Source organism: Schistocerca americana, chromosome 7, assembly GCF_021461395.2.
Source record: "Schistocerca americana isolate TAMUIC-IGC-003095 chromosome 7, iqSchAmer2.1, whole genome shotgun sequence".
Taxonomy (NCBI): Eukaryota; Metazoa; Arthropoda; class Insecta; order Orthoptera; family Acrididae; genus Schistocerca; species Schistocerca americana.
In genome coordinates this window covers 175580595-175598701 of record NC_060125.1, presented here as the reverse complement: position 1 = coordinate 175598701, position 18107 = coordinate 175580595, and the positions used below count along the sequence as shown (strand labels likewise).

The 18107-nt window shown below is 36.4% G+C and overlaps 1 protein-coding gene across 1 annotated transcript in view; it reads right to left on the bottom strand.

Moving 5' to 3' along the window:
• The window catches only part of LOC124622084 (epoxide hydrolase 4-like), a 104906-nt gene that overhangs the window by 11943 nt on the left and 74856 nt on the right, over nucleotides 1-18107 (bottom strand). The window contains exons 4-5 of the mRNA XM_047147660.1: nucleotides 12029-12185; nucleotides 11769-11929 (exon numbers count right to left, since the gene is read on the bottom strand). Of these exons, the coding sequence (XP_047003616.1) occupies nucleotides 11769-11929; nucleotides 12029-12185 (318 nt within the window). The remainder of the gene's footprint in view (nucleotides 1-11768; nucleotides 11930-12028; nucleotides 12186-18107) is intronic.

The window sequence follows — 18107 nt, the reverse complement described above, 5'->3', positions numbered from 1 at the left end:
GATAGGAAGATGTTCATCTCAAAATACATGAGGAGAGAGGTGTTTATGCATAACCAAGATTTTGTACCCTTATATGTGAGGTATGGGGTAGGTGTACGAAGGAAGGCTGATCTACACCTGAGCTGAAGAAATGGAGAAATATACAGGGTGTTTGTTTCAAGTTGGAACAGGTAAATATCTTGAAAAGCACACATCAGATGAAAAAAAATGTTCCAGATGAAAAATTAATATTTTAAAAAGGGATATCTGTCTGTACTAAAACAGGCTACCGCCTAAACACCCACCCTCTACACACGACAGAAGCTTTTTATTTTCAAATGGGAACCACCCCCATTTTCATTGCAGATTCAGAGTCTAAGCTAAAAAATACCTAGGTTTTATCTGTCACAATTTTTTCCTGTTTGTAGTAGATTGGGATGTAATCAGTGCAAGAGTTATGGTGGTTGGATGAAAGAACACAATGAAATAAGTCACCCTGATATTGATATTCAATGGGACTCACTGAAATCAAGCATTGTCATGGTCTAAGGGCTCGCCGGAATCAACCCCAAAAGGAACAGAAAACTTTATTGCATTAAATGTAGCTTATATGGCAGACCTAAATGACTAAACGTAAAAGTTGTATTGTGCAATCAAATTTGCAAAACTAAATTAAGTCTTTATCAACTGTTCAGGTGTAAAATTGAATTTTGTCAAATAAAGTGCAATCTATCTTGAATGGAGAAAAAAAAAAATGTTGTTGATAAATCCTAGGTAATTTTTGGCATAGAATCCAAATCTGCAATAAAAATGAGAGGTTCTCATTTTAAAATAAAAACCTGATTCCACCATTGGAAGGAGGGGGAGGGGGGTGTTAAGGGGTGGCCATTCACATTGACAGATGCCCCCACTTGAAAATATCAACTTTTCATCTGGAACAGTTTCTCAGTACAATGTGTATTTACTGAAATATTTAGTTTTTCCAAGTTAAAACAAACACCCTTTATATAGGGGCCATTTCTGTGTGAAAGATAATACAATGTGTAAGAAGTCATTCTGAGGAGGGAAGTGTTTTATGGTTACAGTTTCTACAAATGTAGAATACTAACAATTTTGTGGCCAGCTCCAAATTAAAGGCACCTACCTGAATTGTTGTGGTCAAATAGATATATTGGATTATTAAATGATGAATAAGGAGACAAGTGTCTGACTTTTCTATACTGACCAAGAGTGAAAGTAATAGGGATTAACGGATGATAGTATACAACACTAAAAAGCTGCTAGGTTCACAAAACGTAATTCCATCTGCTGGATTGCCATAACCTAAAAGAATAGGCTAGTACAAAACAGTACAAGTTGATTATGTTTAGTATTAAGAAAGTAATGTAACAAAAATGGTACTGTATTAAAGAGAGAAAAAATGATATGGATAGAAATGCTATATGTTTACTATATAATAATGATTGTACCCAATGAACGACCCACTGTGAATGAACAATAATTGGTATGGGGTTGTAAAAAGGAATTTTGTATCATTTTTAATTGATTAACCTATTACAAGTATTCAAGCTCATTTATCTAGACTTAAGAAATTTAAGATTACGCAGGAGGTGTAACTGGCTAACCAATACTCTCTTTGTTATTTTTGTTGTTTTTTTTGTTGTTGTTGTTGTGGTGGTGGTGGTCTTAAGTCCAAACATTGATTTGATGCAGCTCTCCATGCCACTCTATCCTGTGCGAGCCTCTTAAGCTCCAAATAACTACAGCAGTCTACATCCTCTCAGAATGTGTCCTATCAACCAATCCTTCTTTTGATCAAGTTGTGCCATAAATTTCTTGTCTCTCCAATTCTATTCTTTATCTCCTCATTAGTTATGTGAACAACCCATCTACCTTAAACACTCATGTGTAGCACTACATTTTGAAAGTTTCTATTCTCTTAGTTGTCTGAACTGTTTATCGTCCACATTTCGCTTTCATAAATGGCTACACTTCAGGCAAATACGTTCAGAAAAGACTTCCCAACACTTAAATTTACATTCAGTGTTAACAAATGTCTCTTCTTCAGAAATGCTTTCCTTGCCATTGCCAGACTACATTTTATATCCTCTCTACTTTGGCCATCAACAGTTACTTTGCTGTCCAAATAGCAAAACTCATCTACTACTTTAAGTGCCTGTTTCTTAATATAATGCCCTTAGCATCACCTGATTTTGTTCAACTAGATTTCTTTACACTTGTTTCGCAGTTGTTGATGTTCATCTTATATCTTCCTTTCAAGATACTGTCCATTCCATTCAACCGATCTTCCAAGTCCTTTGCTATATCTGACAGAATTACAATGTCATCAGCAAACCTCTAAGTTTTTATTTCTTCTCCCTGAACTTAAATTCCTACTTCAAATTTTTCTTTGGTTTCATTTACTGCTTGTTCATTGTACATACAGACTGAAAATATCAGAGATAGGCTATAACCCCATCTCGCTCCCTTCTCAACCACTGCTTTCTTTCCATGCCCCTCGACTCTTATTACTGCAATCTGGTTTCTGTAGAAGTTGTAAATACCCTTTTGCTTCCTGTATTTTACCCATACAACCTTCAGAATTTCAAAGAGAGTATTACAGTCAGCATTGTTGAAAGCTTTCTCGAAGTTTACATATACTATTAATGTAGGTTTTTCTTTCTTTAACCTATCTTCTAAGATAAGTCTGAGGGTGATTATTGCCTCACACGTTCCTACATTTCTTCAGAATACAAACTGATCTTCCCCAGGGTTGGCTGCTACCAGCTTTTCCATCCATCTACAAAGAATTTTTGTTAGTATTTCGCAACCATGACTTATTGAACTGATAGTTCAGTAATTTTCACAGCTGTCATCAACTGTTTTCTTTGGAATTGGAATTACTGCATTCTTCTTGAAGTGTGTGGGTATTTTGCCTGTCTCATACATCTTGCACACCAAATGGAAGAGTTTTGTCACAGATGGCTTTCCCAATGCTATCAGTAGTTCTGATGAAATATTATCTACCCTCGGGGTCTTGTTTCAACTTAGAACTTTCAGAGCTCTAGTAAATTCATCTCACAGTGTCATACTGCCCATCTCATCTTCATCTACTTCCCTTTCTATAATATTTCCTTTAATTTCATATCCTTTGTTAGACCCTTTACATACTCCTTCCACCTTTAAACTTTCTCTTCTTTGCTTAAGATTGGTTTTCCATCTGAGCTTCTGATATTCATACAGCTGCTCTCCTATCTCCAAAGGCCTCTTTAATTTTCCTATAGGTGTTATCTGTCTTTTCCCTAGTGAAATATCCTTCTAAACCCTTACATTTGTCCTCTAGCCATTCCAGCTGAACCATTTTGCACTGGTCAATCTCATTTTTTAAATGTTTGTATTCCCTTTTGTCTGCTTCATCTGCTTCAGTTTCGTATTTTCTCCTTTCAGCAATTAAATTCAACATCTCTTGTGTTATCTAAGGCCTTGCCTTCTGCAAGGCCTTGTCTTTTTACCTGTTTGATCCTCAGCTGCAATCACTATTCATCTGTCAACGTTACTCATTCATCTTCTACTGTATTCCTTTCCCCTGTTCTAGTCATCTGTTGCCTAATGCTACCTCTGAAACTATCAACAACCACTGTTTCTTTCAACTTATCTGCGGAGCTAGTTGGCACATAAACTTGTACTATTGTGGTTGACAGGGGCCTCATGTCTATATTGGCTATGATAGGTAGTTGTGCTAACACATATGAATAGTTGAAGTAACAAACAGATTCCTTTTTTGTTAAAATATTCTATGGTTTTGCCAAACTTAATGAATTTAAGAGTGATTTACATCAGTAGCAATATTCAAGTGGCTTCTGTATGAAGCACTCCATGTTGGGATCACAAAAGAAAATAAGATTTTTCAATTCCATTTAAAATCAATAATAAACAGTATGGAAGATGTAGTAATAGAAAGGAAAAGAGTTAACTGCAGGTATTGCAGAATAATTATTTACATTTATGTAATGGTGGTAACATCATTCCTCTGAGCAGGTGGATATGTGGTGTAATATATCACTCCAGCAGAGCAATGTGTAACTCATCTAGCCACTGAATGATGGTCAGATGGTTGAAAACACATAGTAGTTAATTGATTAAGAAAAGAAAGCTCTTTGAGTGATTTTTATTTCATCTGTTTAAACAATGGAAACTCCATGTAGGAATATCAACAATGTAGGAGAAAATGCCGTTCAGGCCTGAGCTGCTGGAACTGGTGGTCGTGTGCATGATGTTGCTTGACTGTGTGCCTGTTTGCAGCTTAACATGTCTTCTTTATGGTAAATAGCAGTCCATCTTTCCCTACATTGTTGTTTTTCCATCTGTTTTGCACATGTTGCTTATACAGATGGATGCCATGTATCTCCAAAAATGTCATTAATCTATGTGTGATCTCACATTGTACATATGAGCAATGTTCCCTGTAACCAAATATTGTCATAAAATAAAAGATTCTTTCTTGGGATGCAATATAAATAGTTATTAAAAGAAAAAGGCTATGTTACTCCTTCATATAAAGTTGAAAATTGGTGAGGTTTATTAAACACCAGGAACAGTAGAACTGCAGTGGTAACCAAATCCCTGAAGCTGCTATGGTACAGTCCAAGAAGAAAGTTTAATTACAAGTGCAGCAGTTCAGAACTTCATGATGAAGACAAATTTGAATTTAATTGGGAAGACTGCGAGCTATATATATGTGGTCTCTCTTGACCACTGCCAGCTAATATCTTCAATTCATTTGTGTCTTGCAAGCTACATACTCAACACATGCAGATTAAACACCTTGCTGGGATGTCGCACACTCAAAGGTTTTCATCACTGGAAATTGTGACTATTTGGACCACACTACACACTTCCAGTCAGCTACTGTGCAGTTTCTGTATTTGATACACTGAATATGAGCAGCTTTATGTGCCTGTCTCATGATCAATGATACTTCATAAGTTACCACACTCCAAACCTGCGTGGAGTTCCCTTCGCAATGTTTGATCAAAAACTCACTGAGGTGAGTCTTCATTCACTGACAGCAGCAGTTCCTGTTGGATTTGAAACCAATTGTCGCTGACAAGTTATGACACTCATGTCTGGTCCCTGTCAGTTGATATCATTTGAGACCATTATTCTTAAGCCACCATACATGACTGAATAGCACACCATTCCTCCTATACAAATTGGGCAGTCCACACAGATATTCTAACAAATTGAGCAACTTCATTCACGGTGTCATCATAGGCATGTCTAACATGATAGCTCATTTTTGCCTTCTTTTGTGTCTCCACTCTGATCCACCTTACTGTGCTGATTGCATGTAACTGACTAGCACATACACAACATTTCACACCCACTACTTAGATCAATGGTGAAGGCTCACTTGACTGCCTAGTAACAGTTCTAAACCATCCACAGCACTTGAAAGTGACAAGCGTGCTCTATTAATGGGATGACTAATATCTTGTTTGGTTGGTTTATTTCCTGGACCCACTTATTTAGTGTTAAGCAGTTTTGGAATAGTTGTTAATGTTACAATTTTTTTAAAGTAAATATATTTTAGAAGTGGCTTTCTATTGACTCAGCAACCTATCTAACAGTTCTTCCCAAATGCAACATATCTCTTGCAAAGATTTGTGTAACAGTGATTTGTGTGTACATCATTAGGTACCATACACAATTACACAAATTTTTGTTCTGAAAAAACATGTTTTCCATTACATTGTAAAGAAACAGACAAAGATTTGCCTATTGTAGTACATGATACATCTGATTACTAAACATCACAATACACTGTAATTTTATTTTGTGATAATATACTTGTGGTCATGTTTCAATTTTTAAATTTCACTAATTACTGTTTGATGACATTTCAGACAATGTATGAAATACTTTAATACATGTTTTTCAAGCCTTATAGAATTATGTTAACACTTGTTCATGAAGTAAATGTGTTACTTACTGGTTTTGAATACAATGTGGGATATAGTATTTTGCACAGAATAATTAAGATTGATGAATGGAATTACCTGTATTGTAGACAAGTGAAATAGCAATTTAATTCAAATGAAAATATACTTATTGCCATGTTAACTATTAATACTCACATAATATTTAACTTTCAAAGCTTCTACATTTTATGAGAATAATACTGAAAAATGTTTTTGCTGCTGAATGTAATATCAAACTTAGATAATTTTGTACAAGGATTTCCAGTTATAACAATACTGGAAGTAGCAAGCATTGTTGAGATTATATAGGGGACAGTGGTTGTGATTGCACAGAATCACTGAGTCAGTAGTAAGTGAGTGAAACGGTAGAAAGTGAGCCATTCAGTGGGACTGCTGTTTTGTTCAGTTTGCTTTCTGTGAATAAATGATAAAGAAAATGAGTTGTCTGAAGACTTTTCATTAATTTAAATCTTTGCAATCAGATAAGAATAGGAAAAAACCTAAGAATGATCTCAGTTCTTCTGCAACAAATGTAAATAATATTTAAATATGAACAATATACTTTGACACCTCTGATTCAACTAGAAAAGAAACCAAATATTTGGGTAACTTTTCCTGCTTCAAAACTCAGTTTATAATTTTGCACAAATGTGGATACTACAAATAATATTTTTAAATCGAAATTCTGACTTAATACTCATCAATATTGTGAGTAGGAGTGTTACAACCTGTTACTAAATTTTACATGCATGACAACCTTAAATATATAGATACATGGAAGGGATCTACATTACTAAGCAACTATCCCACAACTCAGAACCAGTTGCAGGTTGGCTACCTAACAGTTACCAGGCAACAAAAATTTAATTTCAATATTTTGCATGGTTACTGACTGAATTTAAAATGCTGTTGTAATATACTCATGAAGATGTACAATCCTAATATTAGAAGTTCAACACAATAAGACATGTATTACAGTCAGAAACTGAACATGTGTGACTTCAGGCAGTGCGACTGACTGAGCACACATACATCAACTTCATTCGTCCAGTAATTGACAGTAAGAGCACTCAGCAACTTCCAACAGACTTTACACATAATTTCAAACCTTTATAAAAAAATTTCTCATTAACACCCCTACAAATTGATGAAAGGAAGAAAGTTTATTATCTACTACATTTTTGCTGTTCATGCAATCAAACTTCAGCATCAGGAATGACATTTTAATTTATTACTTCTTTATTACTAACTCTATTCACAACACAGTTTGCCAACAGTATAAACATATACCACTGAATGTACCTACAAATCTTCAAGAGAAAAGATGTCATAAACATAGAGATGCATGGAAAACTATCTTTTGCTTAAAATGGAAGACAAATTACCAACACTATATTCATCCAGTGCTTCATACTTTGAGGACTTAACAACTCTCAATAAGCTTTAAGCACAATTTCAAACCTTTTCTAAACTTTTTCTTGCTTTCACACCTATCATCAAATATTTGACTCTAACTCATTTTTAAAGTAATCAGATGTTTGGAGCTGTTTTATATGTGGGTATCTGGTAGAATACTAAGTCCTAATAAATAATGGTTGCACAATTTTCTATGATTCCACAATCTGTTTCTGTCCAGTAAGTTTTTATACCGGCAGGCAAATTTCCCAAGAATGTGATGTACTATATTAATAGAGAATTGTGTGAGCCAAATATAATAATAATAATAATAATAATAATAATAATAATTTGTGTGGCTTAATGTCTTGGTACAAGTCTTTCAATTGGATACCACTTTGATGACTTGCGTGTTCCTAACCTACTCCAGTTATCCAACCAGGGAAAGGCGGACCTACAGTTTAACAAGTAATGTGAATCATGTTCAGTTTCTGGTGACTCCCACACTGTTGAGAGGTGAAAGACAGATTAAAATACGGACTGAATAGGCTCAACAGCAAAATATAATGAATTGATGAATGTAAAAGAACATTAATCACTGCATTTAGGCAGGTCAAGAGTGGTATGTGTTACCTTTACTTTGCTTAATGGTTCTATGATGCATTTATTAATTACTGACGTGTTGCCACATGTCATTTTCTCTTGGGAATTTCAATAACTGGTAGGGTACATTTGTCAGATAATTGCTAAAATAATTTATATTAAGTCACATGGTGTGCACAAAACATTTGAATTATGGTATCACATTTTCTAAGATTTAGCCATATAATATCTTCATTTTGAACAAAACAACTGTTTTTAGCTCCAGATTACAAACTACACCAAAAGAGAATCAGTTTGCTGATCTTTCATCACTAACATATTTATCATTATGTTCATAATTTTTATTTTACGGTCAGTTAAATTCCACAGACTCCAAATTCATTACTAATGTGAACACACTGCATTAATTGCCAGACTTTTCACCTGGGAGTCAATTATCCATAAATAATAAATACATTTATCAACTGCCATTTATCAGTGTTTTTGTAATCTTTCACATTACTTCTTTGTTACATTTGTTTTTTCTAGGAAAGCATACAGTACGATATAGGGATGAGTTAAACTATTAATTATCTATCAGTAATAGCTTATAATGTTCCACTTCCAACTAACCAATAGTTCTAGATGCCTCGCTAGATGGACTACTACTGAAATTAAAAATGCATGCCCCAAAGAAGAAACTGACAATTCTTGTGGGAGATATGTTAACTTTTACTTCAAGGACAGTGCTAGACAAAAACAGAGTCTGTGATTTACCATAAAAAATGAGCTTCCCCAAGGATCAGTCCTAGCACTCTTGCTCTTCAACCTGTACACCAGTGACATTCCAAACACTGCTAGCAAAATGTCTTGTTATGCAGATGACCTAGCCGTAGGCATGCAAAACAGCACACTAGAGGAAGGAGAAACTATATTGTCTAGATACTTAGAAACCCATTAGCTGAATCTATGCTCCAGTGTGGCATAACAGTTCTCATACAAGGAAACTAGACATCCATCAGAATGAATCTATGAAAATTATTATGCTTTCACTGAAACCCACACCAATCCCTTGACTGCACACTGCCAGAAACATTTCATCATCTGAATTACGATGCCTGAAAGCAACCAGTTGAGACTGGAGGAAGCTGCATCACCTCAACTACTGCCAAGACCTTCCAATTCTTACAGTCTTAAATGACCCTCATCCAGATCACTTGATATCACGCTATGTACTGTGGCATAATGGAAGACACAACAAGAAATTTGACAGTAAAAAGAGTGGTGTAAGGCAACTCGAATGCTGCAACAATAAAACATCAAGTGTTCAAGAAACATCTGCCAGTCTACCAGGATTTGACCTGAAGATAAGTGAGTAGATAAGACTGAACAAGATAAAGAGCCTGGTGCAATGCTATAATGCACAAGTGGGGACTCCCAAACTCTACAGCCTGCAATTGTGGGGTCCAACAACAAATCACTGTCCAAACTCTACAGCCTGCAATTGTGGGGTCCAACAACAAACCACTGTCCTCTGAGAAAGTATCAGGAGCATTCAGTGACGGCTCCCTCTGTTAACGATCATCATTCACTAAATGCTGAACTCCAATTAAATGTATCTATTTTAATTAAGTGCTAATCTCATAGCTAAATGTTCTCCTTGTTACTAGTATTAAATTATTAATTTTCAGAATTTAAACATATTAGTTTTGTGTCTAAATTCTTTACTGTATGACTACAAATGATATGTATTTCTTCATATAAAATAAATATAAAACAAATAAATAGTTCCAGAAATCTATTAATTATTTACTAGGTTCGCTAGAGGCTGTGAATTACACTGAAACCAGCAAAATAGTTTGAACTACTGTAGACATGTTTTCTAAGTATTTTATATGGTTCATTCTCAATTTTCATTTATTTAAGCTTCAGAACAGAGTATTCATATACCTTATGACAGAGCTAGAATGTCTTTGTTTATTATCACTACAGTTTTTAATCCCTCAGTTTCTTTTTTTTCTTTTGGGACATTCAAGCATATAGCAAGCAGAGTTCCACTTTGTTGGGATATACTGAATGAGCATTTTGGACCTAATCCCAGGCTTTTCTGAGCTGTTTTTCCACACACTACTTGTAGTAAGCACCTGATGTTTTTATGTTTTCTGTCAACAATTTCACCCTTTCAGTGCATCACCTGAGTTCATTTACTACTGCATTTTTCATGTTTGCCACATCATCAGTGATTACAGCCAAAATCTTATCTCAAAGACTGATCTACTAGTACACTCACTCTCACTCTCACTCTCTCTCTCTCTCTCTCTCTCTCTCTCTCTCTCTCTCTCTCTCTCATGAGAATCCTCCATTTATGAACACTGTAGCAATACTCACTGGAATTGAAAATCATATGTTATTAAATGTGTTGTCACAGCTACATAGCTTTCATCATCTTTAAACATCATGTATCAGTTTTCAAGCAGTTTCTTTCAGTTGTAATAAGGAGTTCTTGTGCAGCATCTATGCAATTTTTGTGTTCTGCTCCCGGAAGCATACTTCCACAAAATTGCCTTTCATCTTGGCAAACAATGTACTGGATTCAAACCTTTGACAATATCAATAAAACCTTTGTCTTCAACAACTGAGAAAGACTGAAAATCTTCAATGGATAACTTGGAAGGAGATTAGCTAGTTTCTTTCTCGGTGTTCTGCACCTAACACCCCCCGCCGCCCGCCCGCGCTCCCCCCCCCCCCCCCCCCCTCCCCCCTGAAATGAAGTCACTAGAGTGTTTGCTAGACTTTCATATTACCTTTATAATTTGAATTTTTGAGGAATACGCCATAGGTTCATGTGACATAATCAACAATGTGTGTAGATTAACTTTATGGCTGTTCATTATCTTGTCCATTGACATCATCAATATTGTCATAAACAGCACTTCATTTAATTGATGATGAATCCAGCACACTTTGCTGCTGAAATGATAACCTTATTGTTGGATGTTTCATTCTGTAAGTTTTCTCATGTTACTCACAGTTGTTTTGAAACATATTGTTTGACTACAAATACCACACTGTGCTATTATTTTACTGGCAGGTCTCAGAGAAAAATTTCCTCATAAATAACCAGGTTTTTATATTTTATTCATTGTTGACAACTGCAAGCAACTGAATATGAAATTTCTATACTTCAGTTTCCTACAGTATGTCATGTCTGCATAATATAACAGCAAAGGAAGGTCATGAATGCACAATACCCTTGTAGCTGTAAGTGAGTCATGGATTTCAGGTTGGAAGTGCAGTGGAATGACTTAATTCTACAGTTGGGTCTCCCCCATTAAATGTTATAATGAAGGAACGAAAATGTTCCACTCGGGAGTTTATACCATGGCCCTGTATACTTATTAATGAAATCATGACTGCATCCTGGAATGACTAATGAAATGTTCCAACAGAACAAATATGTTACAGGTGTGCAAATAATACCTCGACCATATGTTGACATCTGTGCATAATCAGTTGTGAGTTAGTACCATATAACCTATTATAGAAACACGGCATCAGTGGTACTGATTTGTTTAAAATTACTGAAATTTTACCAGCAAGAAGATAACTAGTTTTATCATTACCATCCAAAACCAAGTGAATGGTAGAAACTCACTTCTGTTGGTGAATCTTAATTTATTAAGAATTTAACTGGGTTCAGCAAAGAATGTATTATTTGCTTGACATACACAATTCAGTTACACTGAAATGTCGGAAATTATAGCTCACTTTCTTAATTTGTGCAGATCTTCTAACCACATGCACATGAGACAAACCCAAACAAACACTTACCTTTATTTTGGAAAGTAAACTTATAAGCTTCAATATCTTCTTCAGTTATACCACCAGTCTCAACTGAACCATCATCTATAAATACTTTGGTGAAATTTTCCAGATCAAAAGATGAAGCAAACATCTCTGGAAGGTAAGGCATTTGGAAGAAAAATATGTACCTGTAAAAGAAAAGAAAAAATATATTTCAGAAAGAGCTACTTCTCCAAAATTTCTGACACCTTGAATATTAAGAAGATGATAAAAGAAGATGAACATACCATGATTTAAAAAACTGTTTAAGTGAACTGAAGAACCCTTTTGGAAATCCAGTATCCATGATTATATATTTTTCAACCTTTTCTGGGTGTTTTAGCAAAAAGTACCACGCTACCATGCCACCCCAATCATGGGCAACAAGAGTAATCTTTTGTTTTCCTAGAAATAAAAAAAGAGAACATAATATGGTGAAATTAAAAATACAGGAACAGTGACATAAATAATAACGATACTAACAAGTGAGAGAGTCATAAATCTTCAAAACATAGAAAATATTGCAGTATAACATATCATAATCACAGGTATTTATAAAAAGAGCTGAAGAAATACAAAAACAACAGTTGCTTAGAGTCTGACTGTCTTATTCTTTGCACAACAAAAACATATTCTCCCTGAAAGAAACTGCACAAATATTCAGTCAGCTCTTGATAACATTACAAAGTGGTACCAAGAAGATGGTATCAGTGTTTCATCTCAACAACAAGATTGTCAAAAAAGAGTTTGTGGTCCACCTTGAAGGAAGATTTCTCAGACATTACAGAAACCCAAAATGAGAACAGCTGCCAAAGCCAAAACACAAAACAGCATCCTCCTGAAACTGTGTGGCACATTGTGTGGATCAACTGCATCAACACTGCGTACTTCAGTTCTGGAATTGGCTTACCTTGTTGTGGAACAATGTTCACCAGCCTGTTTGAACAGAAAGCTTGTTGATACATAGCTCATCCATACCACACATCTTAAAACTGGTACCATCAGACCTACAAATACTTTTTGTTACTCATACTCAACCACATATCACCTCCACCTCTGCAGTGGGAAAGTGCAATTGTACAGGAGTACAATAAACAACAGAAAAATCCTAATCCTCCTGTTCATGCAGACATCCCAAGCATCAGCAAATGTAGGTTTTGCTCTCATAATCCATCCTTGGAAACAGAAAGAATGTTAGTTGAAAATGGCTTTAATACCAGTGTCACCTGGTTTGAATTGCCACTCTAGATAGTCAGTTCTTAACTGAATAAGAACCAACACTGGAAGGTGTGCTGACTCTTTGCACCAGTGGAAGAACATAACTTCACCATGTAGCGAATGTGGCACTCAAAGCAGACTGTTCACTGAATAGTTCAAGAATATCCTCAGAAAGCTTTCCCTAGCAATCCAACAGAGTTCCTTGTGATGAGAGAGTGACAACTACACTATATTCATGGCTTCAATATTAGTTGGTAATTTGAGCTAATTGTAATTCATTTTTTGTGATACAACAATATGCTAAATAAATAACATAAATAAGAGGTGCAAAGATTGGCAACTTGCTTAAATATTCAGAAATGTAAAATTATGCATTACACAAAATGAAAAACATAATATCTTATAACTATAACATCAGTGAGTTACAGCTGATATCGATCAGCTCACACAAATACCTTGGTGTAAAGATCAGTAGGGAAATGAAATGGAATGATCACTTTGGAGAAAAATAGAATAGAATAATCTCACAGACTGAGTCATAGAAAAAGCAGGTGGTAGACCTTGGTTTACTGGTAGAATATTAGAAAATTGCAATCAGTCTACAAAGGAGATAGATTACAAATCACTCATGCAATCCATATATAATTGCTCAGTTGTGTGTGACTTACATCACATACAACTAACAGGGGATATTGAACGTATTTAAAGGTAAGCATGAATGGTATCATATTTGTTTGGCCTATGGGAGTGTGCTGCAGAGATGCTGCAGCAACTGAAATGGCAGACTCTTGAAAATAAAGATACTCTATTCTGATAAAGCCTACTGCTAAGTTTCAAGATTTGGCTTTAAATAATGACTCTAGGAATTTACTACAACCCCCATAGCAATTGTGAGGACAGGACTACATTAACAACAGTGTGCACAGAGACATTTAAACATTATTTCTGTGCTCCATATGTGAATGAGATGGGAAAAAGCTCTTCTAGCAGGTACAATGGGACATATTCTCTGCTGCACACTTCACAGTGGTTTGCAGGAGTGTAGATGCAGAACCAATAAATCTCAAGAGAAATATATATTAATGTTTCCAAAGTCCTTCTTAAAAGTTCATTTGATTGAAGACACATACTACTCTTTTGTTGGGCATGTTTTGCATATATTTATTTTGAACCAGAACCAGAGAGATCTTTACAGCACTCACAATGTGAATGGTCATTAACCCATTGTTAATAAAATTACCATCTTGTTGGATACTGTATCTGCTTACATAAGTAGCATTAACATTAATTTTATGCCAGCCATAGTAGCTATTCTTGGCAAAATTGAGGCAGTGAAATGAATGGAAAACTTAATAATGATGTCTGTCCACTAACTCTTTGCTAGTGTTTTACTTTGCCAATGTACATTTCAAACACAGCTTCAATATCAGTACTTCAATTGCTATCAAAGAACCTTCAATGAAATGTCAAAACAGCAGAAATGCATGTTAGTGTATATTACAGATTTCTACAATGTAGGAAAAGATAGATGGATCATTAAGTTACAGAAAAGCACAATTAAAATACACTTACACACAAACATTCACCCACAGCCTTTGTCAGAAAAAGAGAAACACACACTATTCATTTACACAAGCAAGCGTATCTCACACACACATGATCACGAACTCTGGCAGCTCAGGTCAGAATGCAACTATCACATGGGATGGAAGTAGAAATCTGGAGGGAGTGGAGGCAGGGAAGGGATAGCAGTGTAGGGGTGGAGGGAGAGACGAGAGCTGTCTGGCAGACTGTGCATGGACTAGAATGCCAACAGGCACAACATCAGGGGGTTGTGGAGTTGGGATTGGAAGCTGCCCCTTGCCACATGGATCATATCTCTGTGGAAGATCCAGGTGCAAGACCTGCCCAATCCACCCATCCAGCACTTCCTACTCCAATCCTGTCACAGATTTATCCTACCCCATCAGGGGCCAGATCACTTAAGAAAGCAGTTCTGCTGCAATCATTGCACAGCTTTTTATATTGGTCTCTCTGTCCACCGGGATGAATAGCCACCACCAGCCAGGAGCAAAATAGACCCCCCTGTGGCACAACATGCTGCTGAACATAAAATGCTCAATTTCAATGGCTGCTTCACTACCCAAGCCATTTGGATCCTCCATTCTGCTACCAGGTTTTCTGAAGTGTACAGATGGGAGTTATCCTTACAATACATTCTCCGCTCCCATAATTACCCCGGCCCCAACCTACAGTAACATACAGTTCCCACATCCTCCACCCAACAGTTTACACTCCCTCTGTCCTATCACTTCCTTGCCATTCTTGTTTCCCAAACTCTATGTTTGTTGCTCTCTGTCCAAGCATTTGTCCATTTTTCTCTGCTCCTCTCCTTTTTATATCTTTTTTCCCTATCTCTCTGTCCCACAACCTCCTGATGTTGCAACTGTTGGCATTCTAGTCCCTACACACTCCACGAGACAGTGCTCCTCTCTCCCACCACCCCTACACCAGTATACCTTCCCCTTCCCTGTCCCTTCCAGACTGCTGCTTCCGTTCCATGTGATAGTTGCATTCTGGTCCAAGTTGCTAGAGTTGGTGGTTATGTGTGTGTGAGGTGTGTTTGCTTGTGTGAATGAATGGTTTGTCTCTCTCTTTCTGATAAAGGCAGTGAGCAAAAGCTTTTTTAACAGTGCCTGTCTGAAACTTAACATGCCAACTTTATGGTAAGTAGCATTATATCTTTCCCTCCATTGTAGACATTCCAGCTGGAGTTTCCATTATTACTGGTTTCTGTTGAGTATGACATCATAATGAAGTAACACCCACAAATTGTTTACACAGTTACATTGAAATATATAGTTTTAAAAGATGATGCTAATAGTTTAAAAAAGTTGCAATTTGCAATGTTCTTTAAAATGTTTAGTGTTATCCGTGAAAACTGTGGCAACTTCATGAAGATCCTCTGATAAAAACTGAAGCACTGATGATGAAGCTGTGTTCACGAAGTAAAACTGCTACTATAAAGATTTTAATAATTACACAACTTAATAATAAACTGAAGTTTAAGAAAATCTATTACTCTAGGTTAGGTTAGTGGTGTTTAATGTCCCGTCGACAACGAGGTCATTAGAGACGGAGCGCAAGCTCGGGTTAGGGAAGGATGGGGAAGGAAATCGGCCGTGCCCTTTCAAAGGAACCATCCCGGCATTTGCCTGAAACGATTTAGGGAAATCACAGAAAACCTAAATCAGGATGGCCGGAGATGGGATTGAACCGTCATCCTCCCGAATGCGAGTCCAGTGTGCTAACCACTGCGCCACCGCGGTCAGTCTATTACTCTAGGAATAAAGATATCTTGCAGAACCAACTGGAAACTACATTTGTCAATATGAATAGCTCAGATCTTTCATGCTGGAGCAGTATATGGTGTTTCTGCATACACACATGGCATTCTGCAGGCAGTAAAGCTAATAGATTAATTATTTACATTATGAAAGTAAAATGGTCATAGAAGGAAAAAATAAATAAATATCAACATTGTTGAACACGGTAAAAATGTAAAGGATGTATGGCACTGTTGGCTGGGATATACCACAGTGTGGGTTCAGCAGCATAATCAGAAAGGATTTTCTTCCTCTGGGCACATTGGTCCTCTTCCTTTGCAGGTATATGAGAGTAATGTCGGTTGACCATTTGTAGAGTGTAATGAGTGTAATGGATGTTTGTATAGTGCAGTGTTATGTGTTGCATAATGATGATGATGATGATGATGATGATACAAGAAACGAGAAGGTGAAACCTGATGTGAGCACGTAGCGTTCTCCTTTCAAATAGCACCAACAGAACTGCCAAGCTTAATGTCCCCATCTGACGGAAGATCACTATCAACAGTGTTGCATGCCCTCACTTCATGAGACACTGTGGAAAGATTTGGAATTTAACCAAAACATTGTTGCAAAGACAGGTGATCAGTAACACCTCTCCTCCCCTTGCTGACCCAATACTAGCAGTGAAAATTTCATCGACCACCAAAATTTGAACCGGCTTACCTCCAGGTTGAGCACCACCTCATAGGCACGCATCATTGATCTCATGTATGGAAGTGGGTTGGAATATGGTGATGCAGGAGAAAGGGAGGTAAAATTGGAGATGATTAGCAGATAACTAATCTAAATCTCTTTAGCAAGCACGTTACACCTGTTACCAAAACATAAAGTTGTCAGTTTAAATAAATGCTGTCCTGGAATACATCAGACCCACTATAACCAATGACTTCAGAACATGAATATAACACCTCACCAAAAATTAGTATCATCCTCCACAAAATCTTCAAATTAAATTATAATAATGACATTCTTGTAGTCACAGTCAAATAACAAATCAGTTTGAAAAAGTAAAACCATTCTTGATCAATAACTTCTTACATTACTCAGATAATAACTCATTGATCACTAGAACATATCCCCTGTTCACTAAAGTATACTGAAATTAAGCTTCTGTGCAACAAAGGGAATCCAGACACATCATAAATATTTCTTCATTCTCAAAAATTTTAGAAAATGTTCATGCACACAGTTTGCTACCCATCTGACACATACATTGACAAAAAAAGGAAAGCATCACACCATGAAAGACCAATCTAATATTCAAACTTTGTGGAAATGTTCACCACATAAAGGATATTAAATGATTAAACTTCCATTCCATTACGAATTGATGTTCATCACCAACATCAGTATGTGGTGTAACTCTCAAAGGCACAAATACACCACTGTGTTTGTTGTGCCACGCAAGCAAACAGCCTCTGAATATCATTTTGAAGAATTTCTTGCCATGCCTGAAACACCTGCAGTGACAGTTCATGAAGACTGGCAGCTAGAGGGTGTTATGGAAGTACACATAATATCATCACATCCTAGACATGCCCTATGGGTGATTTTGTACAAGTTGATCTACACACACTGCCCAAAGAGGCTTGTCCCAGTCATTCACAACAAGAGACATACATATAGATTGTTCCTCAGAAATAGTGCAAGCTACCTTAAGTCCACATTGCAAATCAAAGTCCAGTTCACAGAGTATTAGAATTCTGCTAATGCCAAATGG